The sequence below is a fragment of the Carassius carassius genome, chromosome 29 (assembly GCF_963082965.1).
Source record: "Carassius carassius chromosome 29, fCarCar2.1, whole genome shotgun sequence".
Classification (NCBI taxonomy): domain Eukaryota; kingdom Metazoa; phylum Chordata; class Actinopteri; order Cypriniformes; family Cyprinidae; genus Carassius; species Carassius carassius.
Window position 1 is genome coordinate 7,405,173 of NC_081783.1, and position 22,466 is coordinate 7,427,638.

Genomic DNA, 22,466 nt, shown 5'->3' on the forward strand with positions numbered 1-22,466 from the left:
GTTATTATAAGTAGAGCCCAACCGATATGGTATTTTTGGGGGCCGATGCCGATATTAGGGAATTTAAAAAAAAGGCAGATAACGATATATCGGTCATTATTCTTTATGTGTAGGCTATATTATAATACAGTATAGTCAAAAGTTCAAACACTTGCCATTTGTGTGTCCAAACTTTTGACTGGTACTGTATATAGTGTTTGTGTGTGTGTGTGTGTGTGTGTATATATATATATATACACACACAAACATTTTTTGCAATAACTCAAATGTGGTGATCAAACACTTATATAGACAACTAATTATAACAAAAATAGACCTATGTAGTGGAGGCAAGGTATTTAACAATACACTTTAATAAACTTTATTATTCAAATGTATATATATATATATATATATATATATATATATATATATATATATATATATATATATATATATATATATATATATATATATATATATATAAAGTTTATTAAAGTGTATTGTTATAAGTGTAAAAAATTACATTTTTATGACTGGATTCCACGATTCCATCCACATCCTAGGGTCCTACTAATGTAGCAAACGAATATGATAAGCTCATTGTGAGAGTAATAGATGGGGACATTGTTGTTTATTTAGCAATGAGTCTCTCCAACTAGGTGACAACGTAGCATTAAATCACCATTCAGAAGACTCAAACCACAACCACACTGTCGTGTATTGGACTTGAAAATCATATGAACTTTGCGTCAGCACGTCATAAATAGTAACTTATTATAATGGTTCTATTCTACACCAGATGCGAGAGGTGCGGCGTAACAAAATACAATAGAATTCTATTGTAGAATTTAAACTGAATTAACTGAATGGCCGTCATCAGCTCCGTAGCCATAACACAGGCTTTAATGTGCCGCAGACGCGTGACATTATGTGCAGATCAGCTCTAGTCTCTAACGTCACTGAATCTGCTGTTAAAACTGAGCCATCCATTCATCATATCATCATGCAAAACTAAGAATTAAAGTCATAGTAATGTGACAGTCAAGTAGAGGTGCGGGTGGGCGGATAATTTGAAGCAGTGGACTCGGGTGAAGTTTGAGCTCATCCACGCATCTCTACACACTACACCGACCAGGGTCGCCAGTAGCATTTAATCTGTGTTATATGTCCTGTAAAAAAAAAAAAAAACAATAATAAAAAAAAGATATATATCGGTGGAATATTCGCCGATATCAATATATCGGCAACAGGCTCATATCGGCCGATAACATTGGCTAAATAATATATACCGGTCGGGCTCTAATTATAAGCACCATAAAGAGCCGCCAAAATGCAGGTCTACAAGTGTGACCTGAGCTTTCTGTAGGGGGGCCATGCGGCAGCAGAGTACAGCAGTGCAGTTCTGGCAGATCTGCAGAAAGAGGCTCTTGTACTGACTGGCATCTGCCTCAAGCTGTGGGTTCATCACTAACGACAATGTCGCCCCATCTATGATGAAGCCATAATCCTGATTTGCAGTAGACCAGCTCCTGCAGGACAAAAATTTCACTAAATTAGATTTCATTAAACATACAGCACAATTGTACTAGAGAGATATCAATATTAAAATTCTGGCCAATATAATAAAACCGACAATTATTTTCACGTTACGTCCAATACCTGATAAATTATTGTTTAATTTAAAATTTGATTAAAAGTATAAAACTCTGACTAAATATATAAAAAATAAAACACTTAAAATTAAAAATCTTAATCTTGACTTAAAATCAATCATCTCAAAGTAAATTAAGACAGAGTATAAAAATAACAATTAAAAAATATAAAGTACAAAAATGTATTTTGATTTTGAGATTTGCTAAAGTTGACATTAAACACTAATTAAAGTATTAATTATTAAATTTATGTTTTTTAAGATTAACTTAAGCGTTAGGTGGTGCAAAGGTCATTTAAAATTATAAAAAGAGGAAATAAGCATAAACATTTAAGACATATTTAAGATTGCTATTGAAACTACACAATTTTGTCTAAATAAATATAAAATAAAACACTAAAAGTTCAAATTGTTTCAAATGCCACAAGTAAACTAGCATATGACTTTTATATAATTTAGAGTATAAAAAGAATAAAAAAAATATCATTTAAAGAATAAAAATGTATATTAATTTCGAGATTTGCTTAAGATGACGTTAAATAGTGCGACACAAAATCTAAGCAATTTCATTTTATTTAAAAAAGGGAAATAAGCACAAACAATTAAAAATTCAATATCGTGTACTAACTACATCTTTTCCTTCTTCATTTATCAGCATCAGTTGAAATTAAATAAATATGTCAGTATTGGATTTTTAACTTGTCTATGTAGTCTTATTACATTTCTAAACCGTATCAAACATTTACAACAAATCCAGAAGGTCAAGGGTCTGACCTGGTGACCCCAGCTTTGACAGGCGGGGCGTCCTGCACTGCTTTTCTATGGTACTCCTGTAGCAACTCATACAGTTTCTCCTCACGCTTTAACCTCTCATCCTCCAGTGTCCGCACAGTCAGTTCCAATAGCTCTGTACCCCGCTGGAACAGACGACAAGCATAGCAGGTAGACTTTGCCGTCTCCATTTTGTCCCCTGTCAACACCCAAACCTTCATCCCAGCACCCTGCAAGGCCTCCATGGTCTCTGCTGCCTCCTCCTGAAGTCTAGAACACAAGATGTTGAGACGTTAGCCTATTCAAAGTATTCCTTTGAGAAAACAATGTGGCGTAAATACCAATTTGGGTCACCAACCGGTCCTCCACAGCAGTCGCTCCAATCAAACTCATGCCCTTCTCCACCTGGTTATACACGGCTATGAGTTTCTCCTCTCTGTCCTGGAGAGCCAGTCTAGCCTCCCTCAGCCCAGTGTCTGCCATGGCATATTCTTCAGCACTCAGCTGCTTAAAGGCCACACACAGTGTACGGTAACCCTCCTGGAGAGCGAAAGCACGCCATTAAGCAAAAATTTACTGACCTTTCCAATATTTAATGTCTCTACAGGATGTCTCTTTCAAGACAGAGATATAATGAAGGAGGTTTATGCTTCATTTCAGTATATCAAAGCAAATCAAACTGGTCATCTAATCCTTGGAAATTAAAGACACTGCAAGATATCATCATGCTGAAATCTATTATAGTACCATTGCATTTCGCTCTACATGCATGCGAATCCTGTCCACCTCCTCTGGTTTGACTCTTGGGAAGATGGAGGAATCAGCTCCCTTACAGAAAAGCAACGTCTCCCCTAAATAAGCAGTAGAAGACAGAGGTGAGAGACATTAAGAGTCATCGTCTGCAAAACTCACAAGCACAAAGCTAAGATGTTCGGAGGGGGTGATATTGTAAGTGGTTGCTGTGTTCTGAGTGGTTAGTGACTGTTAGTATAAATTATTAAATTTTTTACTTAGCAGCTATTCATTCTTAAGTGAAATACATAAAGCATTTTAACCTTAACAGAGAGACATGAACTAAAACAACAAAGATACAAAATATTGTCTCAAAAAGAAATTAAATCTAATCTGTAATCCCTGCTTTAATGCAAACCTATGACATTTTCCTTGCTTTATTCATCCAGTCAAATTGCTAAAAAGGTCAGGAAAGGTGTGGGATGTGTTATTTGTATATTCAAATCTACAACCCTGATTATGAGCAATAGCAAAAGTCATAGCAAGCACCACTAATGATCTTTAGCTCACCTGATTTGGTCTGCACAATGACGCTCATTCTCCGTCTAACTGGGTCAAAGTTTAGGACATGGAGCAACTTGTACCTGAAATGTTAGATAAATCTTATATAATCCCTTAACTGCTATACAACATTTTAAAAATCCTAAAAACTCAGTACTAATGCAGCATATTAGCAATAACATTGTTCTTAATGAGTCTCTAATTTCAAGGGTCATGACTTACTCCTCTATATTATTTTCCCTGTTCTTTATCTTCATGCTCTTGCTCTCCAGACCAAGGAAGGTGAAGCCGTATCTGAAGAGGAGAGAAGTTATGCCTGTAAGTGCCAGCATGGGTTATTATGAGACCAGAAAAGAAAAATATCATTATCTTACTTCATGGCTCCTTTGACCAGTGCGATCTCATCAGGAGAGGATGCGATGAAGCCTCTTTCCTCCTCCAGCTGGGGCAGCATCCCGTCGATCCCGTCAACCTGGTCTGCAAGTACTTCTTCTGATCCAGCCTCCTTCACCTGCACCGTGTGACACAGACACAAGGCCCGCAGGAACAACTCCTCTTTCTCCTGATAGATGGAAATAAAGGCATACAGAATGATACTTTTTCTTATGAACACATGCATATTTGTGAGAATTAGTGTTGTTAATCGAGAGAAAAACAAAAACATGAAACATTAAATAAAATTTGATTAAAATTAAAATTAAATTAAAATATTAGATAAACTATTGGAAATGTTGCATTTGCAGCTAACTGAAATAAATAAATAAAAAGTTTAGAATGAAATACTTAATCAAATAAAAAAAACTAATAGAAAAATAAAAATGACTAAATTGACCAAAAAAAAATCTGGATACTGTTTCTTTGTGCCTTTATCGTTATAGTTGTGGTGTGGACTCTGCAATTCTTTATTATTGAGAACGACTTTTAGAACTATATCTTTTATCGTTGTCTTTATAGTTATTATCCTTGGTGTGAACAAGCCTTTAGTGTGTATTAGTGACTTTACTGCAATAAAAAATGTTTTTATTTAACTTTAAATGAAGCTCAATTACTTTTTTACAGTTCCAAATTCCAGTGGTATCAGTATTGATTACTAACATTTTGCTATTATGACAACCCTAGTATACAGATCATGTGCACTACACACTAGTGTTGTCACGATACCAAAATTATTGTTTCGATACCTAGTCAAGAATTGCGATTTCGATACTTTTCCTGAAAAGGGAAAATACACTCTCAAATATCCTTGCTGTGCTTTATTTTAAAACCGGGACAACCTTCTAATCATTTAACAGCGATTATATTAAACAATGTTTCTGAACTCAGAAGATTAAATGTCAAAAGATAAATAATATCAATTTAAGCTATGGCATTTTTTAAAGTAAAAAAAATAAAAAATAAAATAAAATTTAGCAGCAATATCTCAGAAATTGTAACTTATTCTGTCAGTGACTCAGCCAGTGAGCTTTAATGAGCGTCATCTTTTTCTACCAGTCGTGGACCGGCGGCCACAGTATCACTTGTGCTTGCACATGCAGCCTTGTGATGCACGGGTCCGTTTTTTTTTTCCAATCTGCAGGTCCCACTTTTATGAAATTATTTGGCCCGGCCCATCCCGCAAATAAAGTAACATTTATTTTCTCATTTCTCGTTCACTGTAGTTCCTCCCTCCACAGCAGCGCAGAAACACAGCACTATTAGCAGCGCATGCGCAGCTCGTGAACAGCTCTGTGAACGGTTTCATCCTGTCAAAGAGTTACTCAAGATTTGACGGAGCATGTGAGTTGTTGAATGTAGTGAACCCAAACGCCCTTCACTGAACGAGATCGAGAGATATTCTCATTCGTGAATGAGTTGAATGAACTGATACATCTCGTTTATGAACGTAAGGAATAAGTATACAGGGTCAGTGAGCCAAGCATGTAAATCTCGATCAGCAATCAGCAGATACAAAGCGCAGTTACAGGTGATGTGCAGATACGCTCGTTTTCATATTTAGCATACAGAACATAACTGCACGTTTAATCCCCGATTAATGTGAATATTATATATGAACTGTCTGACCAAACAATTAAAATGTTAATTATGCAAGAAAACCTCGTGCTTTGTTCATCTGAACAACTTATTTAAACTATTTAATGCGATTATGCACACATTTTAGTAAAGCCAAATCAGTTTAGTAAAGCCATTAATGCAGCCATCTCGCTGTAGTGCTTTTTTGCAACACTACTACACACTGACAAGGGCCCTAACTAAAGAAGTGCTCTCAAAGGACTGCCCGTTTATGATGAATATGAGAATGTAAAAAAAAACAAAAAAACAAAACAAAGTAAACAGACATAAATTTAGTCCTTTGTAGACGGTCAACACAAACCTTATATGTTTACTGCCTTTGTGTTTATATCAGAGCCTCAAAGGATTTATAATTCAAGAGGTCTGCAGTCAGTTTACATATTGAGGTGTACACATCCAACAACACAATCCGTAAATGTAAAATCAATCCCTCTGAGGTCTTTAGGGTTTCAGAATGATTGTAACTCACCTGTCCAGCCTTCTGATGCAGTTTATTCATAGGCCCGTCGGTCATAGTGAAGCCGTCCACCTCGCTATGGGTGTCTCTGTGTTTGTACTGGAAGCCGTCAATACAGCACTCGATGAACTCCATGTTGTTCTGGGTCAGCGTGCCCGTTTTGTCTGTGAATACATATTCCACCTGCAGGGCACAGACAAATGTTGACCTTAACGACTATAAACCCAGACAATAAAGCTCGTTCTCAAATTAACAGATTCTGAGGATAAGAACGGACAATTAATTTGCGACAAAACCAGTCTGCTTGCATAAATCAGTTTAACGAAGCATGGCCTGTAATTTAGAGTAATCATCTGCATAACCAGCCAAGGGTGATCTATGACCTCACTACCCACGGAAGAGCCAGGGACAGCTCAGATTATATTCATGTCATGCTCGACTTCCTAAATCATTTGAAACACATTTTATTCTACATATGAAAACAAATAGCTAAAGAGTAAGCTCAGGTTTGAACAAAGTGTCTAACCTGGCCAAGTTCCTCATTGAGGTCTGAAGTGTTGACAAGCGCGCCTTCTTGGATTTCAGAGTCAAAGAAGTCTTTATCCCAAGTGATAAAAAAAGAGCCCAGGAATTTCTGCATCTCCACGGTTACGTACATGGACACGGGGATTATAAAGTTGAAGAGGACCATGAAGGAGAGGAAGTCTGTAAACATCTTCAAATACTGAAACAAAGACAGAACACCTGCATTCAGTCTCTTCAAAGACACAATATCACGGCTGGAACAGCAAAGGTTAAACATAAAGCTAATCCCCAATTATGATTTATTAAGTATGATCTGTGTAAGAGCTGACCATAGCCACCTGAGACCAGATTAGCTCAATTTATATTAATTGCATCAAGAATGACTGATGATATAGGAGGAGTTGCTAATTGATTCATGTAATCATGTTCAAATCGGTCAGATGTGAAATCCACAGACTATTTATTTACCATATTAGTGTCTTTCTCCTTCTGAGTTTTCTGGTTGTACCAGGGCTCATCCTGACCTTCTTTGCTCTGCCATACATACTTTAGTGTAGTACACACAACAGCTTTACTGATGAGGATACATAGATACACCAACAGAAAAGCATTGATGGATCTGCAAGGAAGAGAAAACATACATATGATCATATGTGCTTAATAATGTTATGTACATATAAAACCATATAAACAAGCCAAAATAAGATGCTAAGAAAACTTTTAGTTCACAACAACACTAAAGTTTCCCTGATTCACTTATTATTTTTAGTTTATTTTTAATAATAATAATAATAAATCATCATCATCACACTATTTTATTTGAATAATTATTATTTTACTTCATATTACTAATATATATTCAAATAAATTCATTAAAATTAAATAAATACAATTTCTGCACTAAGATATTATAGATGATTATATATTAGTTATACAGTATGAACTTTGGCAGACGTCATTCATTTAATTGAATTCTGATTCACATCATACTGATTCACTCGATTTGCAATTGATTCAGGAATATTAATGTGGAGAGACAATATTTTTACACACAGATCAATCTTGGTATTTGCAATCAATATAATTCAAATTAACATTGCTAATAATCCCAAAATTTATATTGACAAGACACTCGCTTACTTTTCAACAGCTGATCGTTTCTGAGATTTGCCCTGGTAGTTGAGCGCCATCTTCGTCTCCATGCCCGTGTATACTGCAACACCTTTAAAAGGAAAAGCAATGAAGAGTGATTCGGGTGAATGTAATTCCACATCATCAAATATTCATCTAATTACAAGGTGCCAAGGCCTACCATAAATCTTTTTGGTGTTTTTCAATGTAGCACCTTTTAGGAGAAGGTTCTCTGGGCCCAAAGATCTAAATTAAACCATAAAAACAAACAATTATGTCAATAAAAATGCATCCTGGCATCCAAACACATTTTAAAGTGGCTCCTAATGAGCAGCATTGCTGAAATTATGTAGGCCGGTTTGACCTGGCCCACTCTCATGAAGGACACAGCGTAGAGACTCATAAAAACATTTATGCCCATTTATGCCCAGTGACAAATGGAAGAGCGTGCAGGGCTTGACAAGCTGCCAGGCCGGCTTTACTTGAATGCTGCTATGGCGTATGGGTCGATGGAATAATGATCAGAGGCTAATTCAATGGGAAAAGACAGAGCTGAAGGGACTAGGAGATACTGTGGGATATAGTGGGTCAATGGGAACAGACCAAAGACGGTCTCACCTTACTGCTGGCTCCTGCTCCGCCTTGTAAATGTGCATTCGACCCACAAACCTGTAATAGAGCAAACAGGCTCCAGTCAAGCACGTACACGCTCATATAAGTTCTCTCAACCACAAACACACACAGAATGAATGCAGTGACGCCCCAGAAATGTAACCAGAGTAACTGATGAGGTCAAAAAGAACAGATGCCATCATACACGTGCATTAGCGTTTTGTTCCTTTAATATAGACTCCTTCCCCATTAAAGAGGATTGGTGATAATATCTGTATTCTAGTTCAGTACACTATGCAAATGAGCCTTGTACGAAATGAACCAATTACAAGGAAGATGCTCATTGGTGATGACCCAACAGTCTGGCATATTGGCAACAGCCCTTTGAAGTTTTTTTTTTATAGACTGAATTTTAGCAGGAGACATCTGGTGCTCTAGAAATCAGAAATGCAAATGTTCTTCCGCCTAAAGAGGCTTTAATGAGACGTTTTTAGCGATAGGGGGCGCTGCTGAGTTAAACTGCTATTACAGTTGGAGGCCAAGGACTGCCTCTATAAACTTGCAAATTGTGTTTGTTTCATAATCTGTTTTTACTTATACTCAAACAGAAAGGATAGATAGTGTCTGCCTCTTCCATGGAATCACACTATTAGCTGTTGATCTGAAATCAAACATCCTACAGAGAACAGCTGAACAGAAACTTGAGTTAACACATAACATATCATGAGGCAGCGAAAGGGATTCGGGTTAAGTGAGTGTTTGTACTAGGGGAGTTCATACTTGTAAAGGTCAGGCTGGGGTTGTTCACACTCGATGGTGGCAGTGAGAGCCTGCAGGTCCTTCTCTGTGTCTTGCACTGTGTAGTGTGTCTGTGGAAAAGACAGGCAAATTATTATTCCAGGTCACGTTGAACACACAAATACAGATGGATGGAAGTGGGAGAAAGACAAGGAGCAGAAGGATGATTATTACAAGATCTGGGCCACCTATTTAAAGACTTTATATGTGTATATATAGGACTTTTTTATATATATATATATATACAGTATACACACACACACACATACATATATATATATATATATATATACACATATATATATACACATACACACATACACATATTATATATATATATTATCTCATTATATATTTGTGATTAAAAGAAGAAAAACAGCAGAAATTATGAAGTATTAGTAACTGAATGCATAAGCTCACTTTGTGGTTGGATTCTCCATCCAAGCTGGCTGTGGTGACAAAACAAGTACCATCTTCTCGACTGGATTCCAACAGAATCAGGTCACAGGGAAAGGTCTCGTCCTCCACCACCTCAACCACATCACCCACCTGACCGGAAGCACATTGACATTAACACAAGACCACAGGTCAGGTCAGGTCAGTTCACAACTGCTGGCTCACAAGTCTGTTCAGATTCAAAATACAATGCTAAGTGCAAATATTGTAATAAAAATATATCATTTTAAAATAATATATAATGAAAATGTTAAAAACTTAAGGTAAAATGAAAATACATCCACACGTCTCTGTTTTGAACAGCTTCTGTTGTTTTTTTTAAATTGTCACTTTTTCTTTAAAATGTCATTAATGAGTCTGCATATTCAATCATTGGTTATATTCATTTAAATCAACATACAAATTACAATTTTGGTATCATGTTTGGCCACCACTTGATGTCTAACTGGGGCTGTAGACCCCAAGTAATACTTTAATATACCATTTTCATTAATATTTATATTCTTGATGTAAAAGAGTTTCAATGATTGCCATTTGTAATAAAATCTACTGTAAAATATGGGTATAGCGAAAAAAATATATGCTCAAATCTGCATTCATTTGATCAAAAATACAGTAAACAGTAATAGTGAAATATTATTACAACTTGAAATAACTCTTTTCTATTTTAGTATACATTAAATATAAATAAGCAGAATTTTAGTATCATTACTCCAGTCTTCAGTATCACATTATCCTTCAGAAACCATTCTAATATGTTGATTTGCTGCTCAAGAAACATTTCTCATTATTATCAATGTTGAAAACAGTTGCACTGCTTAATAATTTGGTGAAAACAAGTTTTTTCAGGATTCAATGGTTGTTCTGAGAGTTAAAAAGAACAGCATTTACATGAAATAGAAATATTTTGTATAGGGCCGCTCTGATCAGGATTTCTGAGGCCGATCACAGAAAGCAGTATTTGCCGATCCGATCACCGATACCAATTTGTTTAAAGCCTTCTTTTTATCATGTAGAATTATTTATAGTGATGATCAAATCAAGATTTTTTTAGACATTTATTCAGGGCCTGAATTTCATTTTTGAAAATTAATTCCTCTTTTTTTTCATTTGAGGGGTGGAGATATATTTTTTTATATCAAAAAAATATATTTGTCACCTAAATGTTTGATCATGCACTGTATTTTTGAGTGACAGGAAACACTAGTATTAGAGCACGCTGCTAATGTTAGCGTTAATTTAGTTCGCTGCTAGTAATGGAGGGTGAAAGAATTGTCCCAATTCATGTTTCGGTGTACAAAGCTGAAGTGCCCCGTCATTTGGGCATTTGTGGTTAAATGTATAATACGTATAAAATGTATTTTTATAAAAAGAACACACACACACACACAGATAGATAGATAGATAGATAGATAGATAGATAGATAGATAGATAGATAGATAGATAGATAGATAGATAGATAGATAGATAGATAGATAGATATCTCTGTGTGTGTGTGTGTGTTCTTTTTATAAAAATACATTTTATACGTATTATACATTTAACTAAAGGATCCTGCAAGCAATTTAATTTATCCCCCTTTACTCATACTGCACAAAAATTGGTTCAATAATGTTGAATGTTACAGGGACTGATTATTGCAAATGCAGATCAAACTGTGTTCTGGTTAAACAATCCTTATTTATTTATTTATTGCTAAGGTTTGCAAATGGTGGTGCGTTCTTAGTGACAGCTTTCCTTACAATATATACTATTCCTAAAATAAGAAATATCCCAATATATTGCCTTGCTTACAGTATCGCAATGTATCGCAACATATCGTATTGCAACCCCTTTCAGTCACCTTTATTTATATAGCGCTTTAAACAAAATACATTGCGTCAAAGCAACTGAACAACATTCATTAGGAAAACAGTGTCAATAATGCAAAATGATAGTTAAAGGCAGTTCATCATTGGATTCAGTTATGTCATCTCTGTTCAGTTAAATAGTGTCTGTGCATTTATTTGCAATCAAGTCAACGATTGTATCATGTATCATGATATGTATCGTATCGTTAGATTCTTGGCAATACACAGCCCTAGTTATTACAAACATTCTACGTTAAAACTTACCATTGATAGAAACAGTCAGCTCTACTGCCTTTTCTTTTGCATTTAAATCTTTATTACAAGCAATCCTGTGTTTCATAAAGAACTTTAATTAAGAACTTTAAAATCATAGCCTTGTTTATCTAAAAGTGCTTTTTTCCTTTAAACCTAGCCAAAAAACCATAGCCTATGTGTTGGCTGTGAAACACAGTAGACTTTAATTATATTCATTAATGGTGTAATAATTACATTTTTCTGTCAAAGCATGCTCATATTTACCATAAACAATGCGCCGTTACTTTAATTCAGTGCATGCTGTGCAGCAAAAATAGACTCAGTGTGGAAACAATCTCTGCACTGCTCAGAGCATGTGAGCAGAGTGGAGCGGGAGCGGGGAGCGGGGAGCAGAGTGGTAATATTTCCATAAGAGCACAGAGCGCCTTTCTGAAGATTCCACTCCGCTCGCTCAACCCAGAATGCCCTTTGGTGATTTGCTTTGAGCGAGAATCTGTAGAGGTCAAGAATAGTAGAGCAGTTATGGAGTTCAGATATTGTTTCAACGAAGTTGCAAGCCTTGTACATATATGTAAAGTAAAAATCAAAGTTAAGAATGAGCAGGGAGAAGAAACTGAGAGGGAGTGCGGTGAGATTGTTAAAGTTAGTAAAGATTCATATTGGAATCTGAAGCTGCACATTGCCAGAAAGCACGAGGATGTGCTACGCAAACATGGTGCAGCAAAAGGTGAGCTTCATACCATAAAAACGAATAAACAGGTAGGCTAATGTTATCGTTCCAAAGAAGGTACGCATTTTCGGCTCATATGAAAGTAACTCGAGTGTAGCTGACACCGCCATAGGTCAGATGGAGGAGTACCTTGGCTCAATGAGAAAAAGTCCACAGGAAGACGTACTAGGATTTTGGAAAACCAGTGCTGGATCCCTCCCTCAAACAGTAAACAATTAGGCCTACTAGTCGAGCAATTTTATGTCGGAGCGGGATCTGAACGAGAATTGGTTTACGGCGAGCGTGAGCGGAATATTAACGGAGCGCTTGCTTGGGCGGTTGAGCGACTGAGTGGAGCGAACGTCCATAAAGCGGAAAACATAGCGGAGCATCACACCGCTCTGCTTCGCTCACATGCTCTGGCACTGCTGCAGACGCACCGCTCCTAAATGCACTGCCAGACTGCAACCGTGTATGCAGTGTGAACGCTTTAATCCATTAACATGAGCGCGGAAAAAATATGCACCACATACAGACTGCAAACAAAGTAATGTGAACCTGGCATTATTATGTGTGTGCGCTGCAAGTATGCATGAGAGAACGGTCTTCAGGAAAACGCATGAGCGTTGAATGGTTTAAACATTGGCAAGAATTAAAAAGAAAAAAATGCAATTTATAAACTTTAGTGACGATGCGACACTGTCTTGATAGTGCAAGTGACAATTCCTGTGTCACTGTGCAGCTTTCTTATAGTGCGAACGCGATGTGATTTGAAGCCATTTGCATTTTGAGAGAAAGAGAGCGCGCTGTGATTCATTCACGCTGTTTGTGAAATTATGGCTAACAGAATCTTTTTCAAATTACTTTATCAGTTATTTAATGAAGAAATATGAATTGTACCTCATCTAAAGCATTATAATTGTTTCACCCATGCCGGACAGAGACTGAAACGGTGCTACTGCATGTCATACCAAACCTCTCACGACAGGCACGTCATCAGCTTGAGATCGGTTTTATGAGATCGGCCTTTTTAGAAACCGCCGATCAATTATCCCAAAGCGATTATTGGCCGATTGTGATCGGTAGCCAATCAATCAAGGCACCCCTAATTTTGTAACATTATAAATGCCTTTGGTGGTACTTCTAATCAGTTTAATGCATCTTTGCTGAAAAAAAATTATTAAAAAAAATGGTTACAAAAGTGGTTATAAGCAACAACACAAATAACTGACATTCAGCTAGCTGTATTGGCAAACTCATCCAAACGTCTGTGACACTAACTGTTTCACAGTGTACAACACTTTTGTTCCCTTCCATATACAGGAAGGAAACACTCCCAGCTGTGAATGTCCCTAGTGGGCATATTTTTTGTCCACGTGTAAAGTACAGCAGCTTGCCACACCCAGCTCTCACAGTGCTTGTATATGAGAGACTTGTAGAGGGTGTAGCAACTAAAAGGTACCTTGATCTTCTCACTCTCCTTCTTCACCGACCGGCCGTCCTCTAACACCGTCACCAGGTACTTATTCACCTCGTTGTCTGCTTTATGCCTCAGACAGTCCTCATAACCCTGAGGAGAGACACAGAGAATATGAACAAACAGTACGCATGTGTGTGGAAACTGCAGAAGGTCAAATGAGGACTGAGACAGTCTAACACATCATTTCACATGCAAAAATAAAACAATTCTCTGAGAACTTCCATCACATACAGCAGGCCTGTATGAATAATGGAAACCGTGCGAATGAGCTGAGGGAGTTAAGTCATTTGAAGTCAAAGTGGGCTGGGGTCACACGGTCCCCCGGGCTCTTATTTCAAAGCCCAATTAAGACCTGAGCCCCTCTCAGTGTGAGGCCACAGATATCTGGAAGGAAGTCCACCTTCCATTGTGCTTTACAAAAAAGCTGATCCTAAAACAACACATCTAAAGCTGCAAGAGGACCACTGTGTTGTGACAAGCCCCCGGACCATTTGTTTTGTCTGTGAGAGATGGACTCAGTGGTCAGGCGGACTCTCGGAAGGGGTCGGCATTATTTAAACAGTGACATATGGCTATAAAACATCAAGTGATTTCGTTATATCTAAAGAGTTATACAGAGAGACAGGAGCATATTCAGAACATAACACAACCAACCTGTTTGATGGCCGTCACTGTGATGACAAAAAACAGAGGTAAACCACTGGTCACGGGGCTGGTCGGGGTATCAACAATCACCTATAAAAAGAGACACGTGCATGTATTATTAACAAAGCCGAATTAGAGAATCACTTCCAAAAATTTTTTGATTCATCCTGATATTGCATTTATTTTAGATTTAAAATCCTGCCATTCACATACTTTTCATTATCTTAAATTATATTTGTCCCAAATCTTCACCCCAATTTTTTCAGCAATACGTTTGTCTTTCTGTGGCTCTAATAAAGTCTGTATGCTTGATTTATTAAACTATAAAATATAGATCGCTTTAGATCAACTTTAATGATCAATATGATAATTAAAATTACTAGTTTTATTCATTTACAAAGTATGGTTCAGTATTCATTTGTTCAGTATTTCATCAAACGACATGGCATCATAACCATGATAGCTTGAGTTTGAACATCCAAGATCCAGTTGCTGAAAACATAAAACACCAGTCTATCTTTAACATAACCGGTTTGTCATGCAGTAGAGAGCACAAACCATAACTCTTTCAGGAAACAACTTGAGGTAACAGCCACATGGTGTTATTAATACGTGCTCTATGTCTGTATGTATGTGGGGGAAAAAAATAGGGTAGGTTCAAGACCACAGAGGTGTGAACATTATGTTTCTTCCTATGAGCTACAGACACACTGCATCTTCCGCTCACACCCTGCAGGGCCTGGCTGAAAGAGGCCAACGCAAAAACCACACGCCACCGTGAGAAACGGCATCTTCACTGCAGAAAGGGCTTAAAAACAAAGATGCCGAGTCGGTGCCAAAGTTCCTGTAGGGAGAGACTGTAAAGCCAGCAGGACTTCAGAAGGTGAAAGCCCATCTCAGACCAACAGCACTCCAGCTTAGAGTTTATAATCCCCATCATCCCGATCACACACACACACACACACACACACACACACACTACACACACAAACACCAGGGAGTGCTTTCAGGCCTTTTTCACTCTTAGACGAATAATCCCAAACAACCCTTCTGAAACATCCAACCACATACTTCACTTTTGGACTCCGCCATTAGACGTCATCTAAACCACTTTACGGTCTGGCCAATCATGCAACCCCCCCCTCCTCATGTCACACGCAACCAGTTACTTAACAGCCACAAGTTACAGCTCGCAGACCAACCCAAATGCACTCAGGCATCTTTAAATTCTGCCCTATGGCTAATGCTAAAACAACACGCAGCACTGTGAGAAACAAGCGGTGTATGTGCGCAGACATGTTCACAAGAGCCCAAATCTTTCAGTAGTGGCCCATCATGCGTTAAACATCTCTCAGTTGCCAGATGTCTGCAAACCATCATGCGTTAAACATCTCTCAGTTGCCAGATGTCTGCAAACGGCTATTTAGTGGGACCGTCATCAGGAAAATAAAGAGGAAGAGCAGATAGAGGGCTTTTCTTGATTATTTGCTTCCCCATTCAGGACAAAGCAACATTAAGGGGATAGTTCACTCTCAACTGCAAATTCTGTCATCATTTTGTCACCCTCATATTGTTCAAAAACCACTATGACTTTCTTTATGCAGAAGATATTTGAGAAATGCCTCAGTGATTTTCTGTCCATACAATGAAGCAAATGTTTTGGAGCCCACTGGAAAAAAAAGATATCCAAATTTTGGATACTTAAATTTACGGTAAAAAAAAAAAAAAAAAAAAAAAATTCATGAACCGTACTAAGCACAAAAATCTGTTTTGAAAATGTATAATTGAGGTTAATATTAATACAGTATATAGACGGTGCATGATATCCTAGGTACAAATAGAAAACACCATCATGGTAGCACACACTACACTAAAATAGTGCAATAAACATGAACTACAAAAAACAAAAGAATATATATTTTAATTGTAAAACCATCAAATTAATGTGAAGTATCACACAGGGAATTTTCTGAATGTTATTTGTGCATTAAAACAATACATCACTGTAAGTAAGTAAAAAAAAAAAAAAAAAAGGAACACGAAATGTCCCTTTTTTTTTTACTGCATATAATAAAGGAATTCACCAGTTAACAGGTTAACCATAGTTGAACCATAACATTTTCATACAGGTTTGGAAGAACAGGTGTGAGTAAACAGGGTGAGTAAATGACAGCAAGTTTAACAAATTCAGCAGTTCAGAAAGGTACTTTTGTGAAAAACACCAAAGAAAGCACATGACCGCTATGAATACCACCCCTGGTTTTTCCTGTAGCAGGTGGGTTTCTCCTCTCTTAATTCTTTTTTCTCTGAGACTGACCCTTCTCCATGGAAGCCAGGGCTGAGTCTGGGATTCAGTCAGCAGAAAGCGCTCTAATGCGCTAGTGGCTCCTTCAAGTGATGGATGTTGTGGGGGCCAGCGGCCCTGCACATAATTTTTGGGATTTAATAAATTGATAAAGTTCCATCTGGATGATGCCCACTAAAAATATTAAGAGAGATGTGTCCCAAAGTGCAGAGGACGGTCTGTCCTACAGTATGCTTTCTTTTGCTTTCTGTTTTTAATACACACACACCCGCCTGCAATGGGAGTTTATTTGCCTGGATCGCTCAGTAACAGACAGCACCACTGATACAGCTCATCAGCAGCTGTAATGAAATACAGGGAGTTCTCTGTTGAAGTGCTGCCCCTTCGTCATTTTTACGCTCATACAAAGCACCCCCACCCATCACTGCCAGACCCACCTCGCTAGTTCCACTGCAGAGACGCAAAACACCATCCATTTAACCGCCGCCTCAAGAGAGCCAATTCCCAAAGCTAATGCTAAACACATCAGTTACTGCTGAAACACCTTACAGAGGCAGACACAACCTGCGAGTTACTAAATACCAACACAGACCTTTCGTGAGACTGGACGTCACGACTTAATTGGCCACATGTGAAAATGAGACTGAGAGGAACCACTATAAAGCCTGTTAATATAACATACCATCTAAAAATAACAAAATAACAGTGGGTTGGGGCCCACTGGGAGCCTCAGCAAACTTTCAGGGAGACACAGAGTGAATAACTTAATCAAAATGCTTAAAAATATATACAAGTTCAATTTTTTTTTCACCCCTGAATATTTATTGTTTTTACTAATAAACCTACAGAATATTCTAGAACTACTAAATGAATTGTGGTTAATTTCAGCAGAGTATATTACATTTATATTTTAATGATATAATTAAATACATCAACGTTACAAGTTTCTGTAAAAAAAAAAAAAAATTACAGCAGAAATACCAGAGAAAATATAGAAAATATTGATATTATTAATCTTGAAATATGAACAATGGTCACAAAAAGGTTGAGAACTGTGTTGCACAGTATTTTCTATTCTAAAACACTGAGCCACTTAATTTTTCAGCAAAAGCATGGGAAATTAGTTAGTGACCTATTGGCAAATTCAGTGCATAAAAGCTGTACTACAGCTTTCATCTGCCAACAGAAATATGATTCTACGTCAGTGCATCACAGAGACATTCAATTCTGTTGTCAAAAAGCAGAAATCTTGTTTTCAGTGACATAAAACTGCACAGATTTAAAATTATTCATTTTGAGTGGGAAAAACTTTGCTTCCTATGACTGTTAAATATACAGTTCATGGAATTCATAATGTCGGTTGGTTGCTTTGTTTAAGACATTGTAAAATAACGTTTGAGACCTTTTTGTCCTTGGCTGTTAAACGTATCTGCAGGCTTCCACCTGTGTGTGTGTTTGCACAGTACTGTAAACCAACGTTTCCTCAACTGCTGGGTCACAAATCTGTTCTGTTGTTCTGTTCTGGTCTCAGACAGCCTACATGCAAATAATGAAATGAAACTAACTATATTGTGCAATAAAATAAGTAATGCTGTCAAACGATTAATCACAAGTAATCACACCCAAGTTTGTTTACATAATATGTGTGTGTACTGTGTTTATGTATGTATATAAATGCACACACATGCATGTATATATTTAAGAAAAATGTTATGTTTATATATGACTTTTATATATAAAATAAATTATATGAATATATTTTATATTCTATATATATATATACACACACACACACATATTTTCAAAATATATACTGTACGTGTATGTATTTATATATAATATAAAGAATAAATATACACAGTACATACACATTATGTAAACAAAAACGTATTTTGGATGAGATTAATCACACTTAATAGTTTGACAGCACTAAAATAAGTCATGCATGCATTTAGGACATTTTTGTATGGTGAAAGATTTTGGTTGTTGGGTCACCACGTCAAGTCTATTGTAAAATCGGAGTCCTGCGGTAAAACTAGAGTTTTTTGGTACAGATGCCACTGCAGATGTGCCTCTGTTTCATTTTAGCAGCATTACAGTGTGGCACAACATTTAGATGCATTATGTTTGACTCTGCACGTGCTTTTAAATAACTAAAATTAACACCCTGAAGAGTTCAAAATAAAGAATCAATTAATCATATTGTACATGTATGTACTACTTCTTTTCATCCATCACATTTGACTACTCTGACTAAGATACATGCGCCAAAAACATCCTCTTATTTCACATTATGCACTAATTTCCTCTTTATGGTTATGCACACTTCCACTCGGCTGAACACTGAGTGCTTGTTAGAGAAATCCCTTCTTCTGCCTTCACACACACACACACACACACACACACACACACACACACACACACACACACAGGTATTTAGAACATTCCAGCAGAATGTGTGTCAAAATGTGCGTGTGAGAGACAGAGATCCCCCTTGACTCCTTCCCTCCTCTGTTCTCCTCTCCTCCCTCCTCGCATCTCTCTTTTCCCATCAGGACTCCGGCGAAGGCACACAGTGCTATTTTTAGAGTACTGGTGCTTTTTTATCAGTCAGTGTCTATTTGTGGCTCAAAAGAACTACAGAGGGCTTCCTGGCTGCTGACGTCAGCAGTGCTGTGCTGCAGAGGCATACAGTGAAAGGGAGAAAGAGAGAGAGAGAAGGGGGAGAACAAAGAAATGAGGAATAGAGAGGGGGTGAGGAACAGAAAAATGGCATAGGGAGACAGAACTGGGCATAAGACGATGGTGCGTTAACATTGGCCTTAAGAGAATCTTGCGGATCTATTTGGAGGCTGGTGATTCAAGCGCAGTTCTTGTGTGACAGGTGTGCGTGTGTGTCTCCCTTGTGCGGTTATAATAGTGGGCTGCGTGGGGAGAGCTAGTCAGAGAGCATAAGGAGCCCCTCCAGAGAAAAGCAGGATTAGTAAAGGCATGCCAGACGCATGCCAGAATCGGGCAAACACCTGGGGATCTCTCCCTCTCACACACACACACACACACACACACACAGATCACATCTCAACATGGATGCCCATTTAGATTTACTGTGAGATGCACATGTATAGGCTGTGAATAAAATAGAATGAACATGCCATGTTTAGTTAGTGACTAAAAAGGCATCTTTTTCAGTCATATTAAGCATATAATGTCAAGTCTGTATGATCTATATTTTATTCATATAATTTACAAGGCTTATTTAACTGAGAATCTGGATCATGAATTAAATAAAAAAAAAATGATCTAAGAATTTTCTGATTTCAAAGGATCTGTCAGATGCTTTTTTTTTTTTACATTTTCAGACAACAGCCAATTCATATTTCAAACATGAGTTTCAAAGTATTTTTGACGGTATCTTTTTGATAATAATAAGGTTTTTTTAACAGCAAATCAGCATATTAGAATAATTTCTGAAGGATTATGTGAAACTGAAGGCTGAAGTAATGATGCTGAAAATTCAGCTTTGCCATCACTGGAATAAATTACATTTTGAAATATATTAAAATATAAAACAGTTATTTTTTATTTCAACAGCGGATTTTCTTTTAATTTACTGTATTGTTAAATTAAATGGATGTAGCCTTGGTGAGCATCAGATACTTCTTTCAAACCATTCAAATTCATACTCAGCCCAAACCTTTGAACAGTATTGCCTTGATGCTGCCTTAACCCCATACTGCCTGAGATCGCAGCATTTGCAGGTTTGGACACAGTCATAACCAAATAATTCATTAGCATCAATCTCACACTTATACAAAATAAAAATAAAATGTTGCTGAGTCAGTTGTCAAATCGTGTCTTTCAATTCTCACTCCTCTTGAACCTGACACCGACAAGACTAGAAGCTCTTCAGCAATCCACCATTACCCTTTATTAAATACACACACTTGTCTAAAAGGCATCAGCTGTTAATATGGTTCCACTCACTAGTTTAACTAAGGTTGCCTTCATGTGCTTTTATGGAGAAGAGCAGAGGCTTTCCCGTCTCACTGCCTCTCTCTGCCATTATCATCACAGGTCCAATGACATCAGATCAGCACGGGGAAAGAAACAACCAGGCTATGAGTCACACATAAACACACTTGTATCCTCTCACACTCACACACACACACACACACACACACACACACACACACACACACACACACAGGAGACACAAAGCATTCTCTCTGGGGATGACAGATGATTATGACTGATCAAATGATCTCACTTACCTGCACCAAGAATATGATGAGGAAGTAAAAATTAGCAATTCTTCTAAACTGCTCGAATAGGTTCTTTGGCAGGAAGTTCCACACTGTGTACTGAGGAAGTGAGAAAAAAAATGGTGTCAAACAGTAACAAGCTTAAAACCAACAAGCTGTCAATTACTTTATTTAAAGTTGCAAATAGGGTTTTAAATAGGGTTTGGATAGTTCATCCAAAAATGGAAAATTGTGTCATTATTTATACTTCACAAAAAAACTATTAATGGCTTCAGTAGACTTGTGATATAGCACAAAAGTCATGTCTATTACTTTTAAGGTGCTTTTTTGTCATCTCAGTTCCAATTAATTTTCATTATCCAGACAGAAAGGACTTTCTCCAAAAACAAACAGAATTTTGTATTTTTAAGTGAACTATTCATTTACAGCGATGTGAGTCTAAACCCACATCCTGATCAAAAGCAGGAGGAAGGATTAAATGCATTCAATATTCATCAGGTCCTGTGTTTGTGCTTTTCTGGGAGAGGGAGCTGAGACTTCAATAGCTCCGGAGCTCTCTGATGTGTGTGACCAGGCGGCAGCTCTCTGGGCTAGCAGCTATTACATTGATTTGGATTAGCAACTTATCGCTTTGTTCGGCGAACCCCAGAAAGGGGAACCTGCCACATGACCCGTTTGGCACTGGCTCACTATTTATTCAGCTCTCTTTTAGGAAATAAACACAACAACAGAAGCATACTAGCTCATGAATGACAGTTAACATCAAATAAGGCTGAATCTAATACAAACAGGAAAGTGTTTTATATTTTGATGCTGCAACATTACCATTTTAAATAAACTTTTTAGCAAGAGAATAAGCGCAAGTTAGTAAGTTATATATATATATATATATATATATATATATATATATATATATATATATATATATATATATATATATATATATATATATATATATATATATATATATATATATATACACACACACACACACACACACACACACACATAGAGGTGCTGGTCATTTAATTAGAATATCATCAAAAAGTTGATTTTTAATTCCATTCAAAAAGTGAAACTTGTATATTATATTCATTCATTACACACAGACTGATATATTTCAAATGTTTATTTCTTTTAATTTTGATGATTATAACTGACAACTAAGGAAAATCCCAAATTCAGCATCTCAGAAAATTTGAATATTACTTAA

At 37.0% G+C, this 22,466-nt stretch overlaps 1 protein-coding gene across 6 annotated transcripts in view; it reads right to left on the bottom strand.

The window, feature by feature from the left end:
* Window positions 1-22,466, bottom strand: part of LOC132109521 (phospholipid-transporting ATPase IG-like) — a 64,677-nt gene that overhangs the window by 9,654 nt on the left and 32,557 nt on the right. For 5 of the 6 annotated variants that reach the window (XM_059515670.1, XM_059515671.1, XM_059515667.1 and 2 more), the window contains exons 3-20: window positions 21,263-21,352; window positions 14,696-14,776; window positions 14,024-14,131; window positions 9,711-9,839; window positions 9,273-9,361; window positions 8,499-8,549; window positions 8,062-8,126; window positions 7,890-7,971; window positions 7,218-7,368; window positions 6,751-6,948; window positions 6,237-6,407; window positions 4,072-4,259; window positions 3,920-3,991; window positions 3,707-3,780; window positions 3,152-3,255; window positions 2,763-2,944; window positions 2,408-2,674; window positions 1,334-1,511 (exon numbers count right to left, since the gene is read on the bottom strand). In XM_059515670.1, the coding sequence (XP_059371653.1) occupies window positions 1,334-1,511; window positions 2,408-2,674; window positions 2,763-2,944; window positions 3,152-3,255; window positions 3,707-3,780; window positions 3,920-3,991; window positions 4,072-4,259; window positions 6,237-6,407; window positions 6,751-6,948; window positions 7,218-7,368; window positions 7,890-7,971; window positions 8,062-8,126; window positions 8,499-8,549; window positions 9,273-9,361; window positions 9,711-9,839; window positions 14,024-14,131; window positions 14,696-14,776; window positions 21,263-21,352 (2,280 nt within the window). The remainder of the gene's footprint in view (window positions 1-1,333; window positions 1,512-2,407; window positions 2,675-2,762; window positions 2,945-3,151; window positions 3,256-3,706; window positions 3,781-3,919; window positions 3,992-4,071; window positions 4,260-6,236; window positions 6,408-6,750; window positions 6,949-7,217; window positions 7,369-7,889; window positions 7,972-8,061; window positions 8,127-8,498; window positions 8,550-9,272; window positions 9,362-9,710; window positions 9,840-14,023; window positions 14,132-14,695; window positions 14,777-21,262; window positions 21,353-22,466) is intronic. The other variant, XM_059515668.1, reaches the window with a different exon arrangement.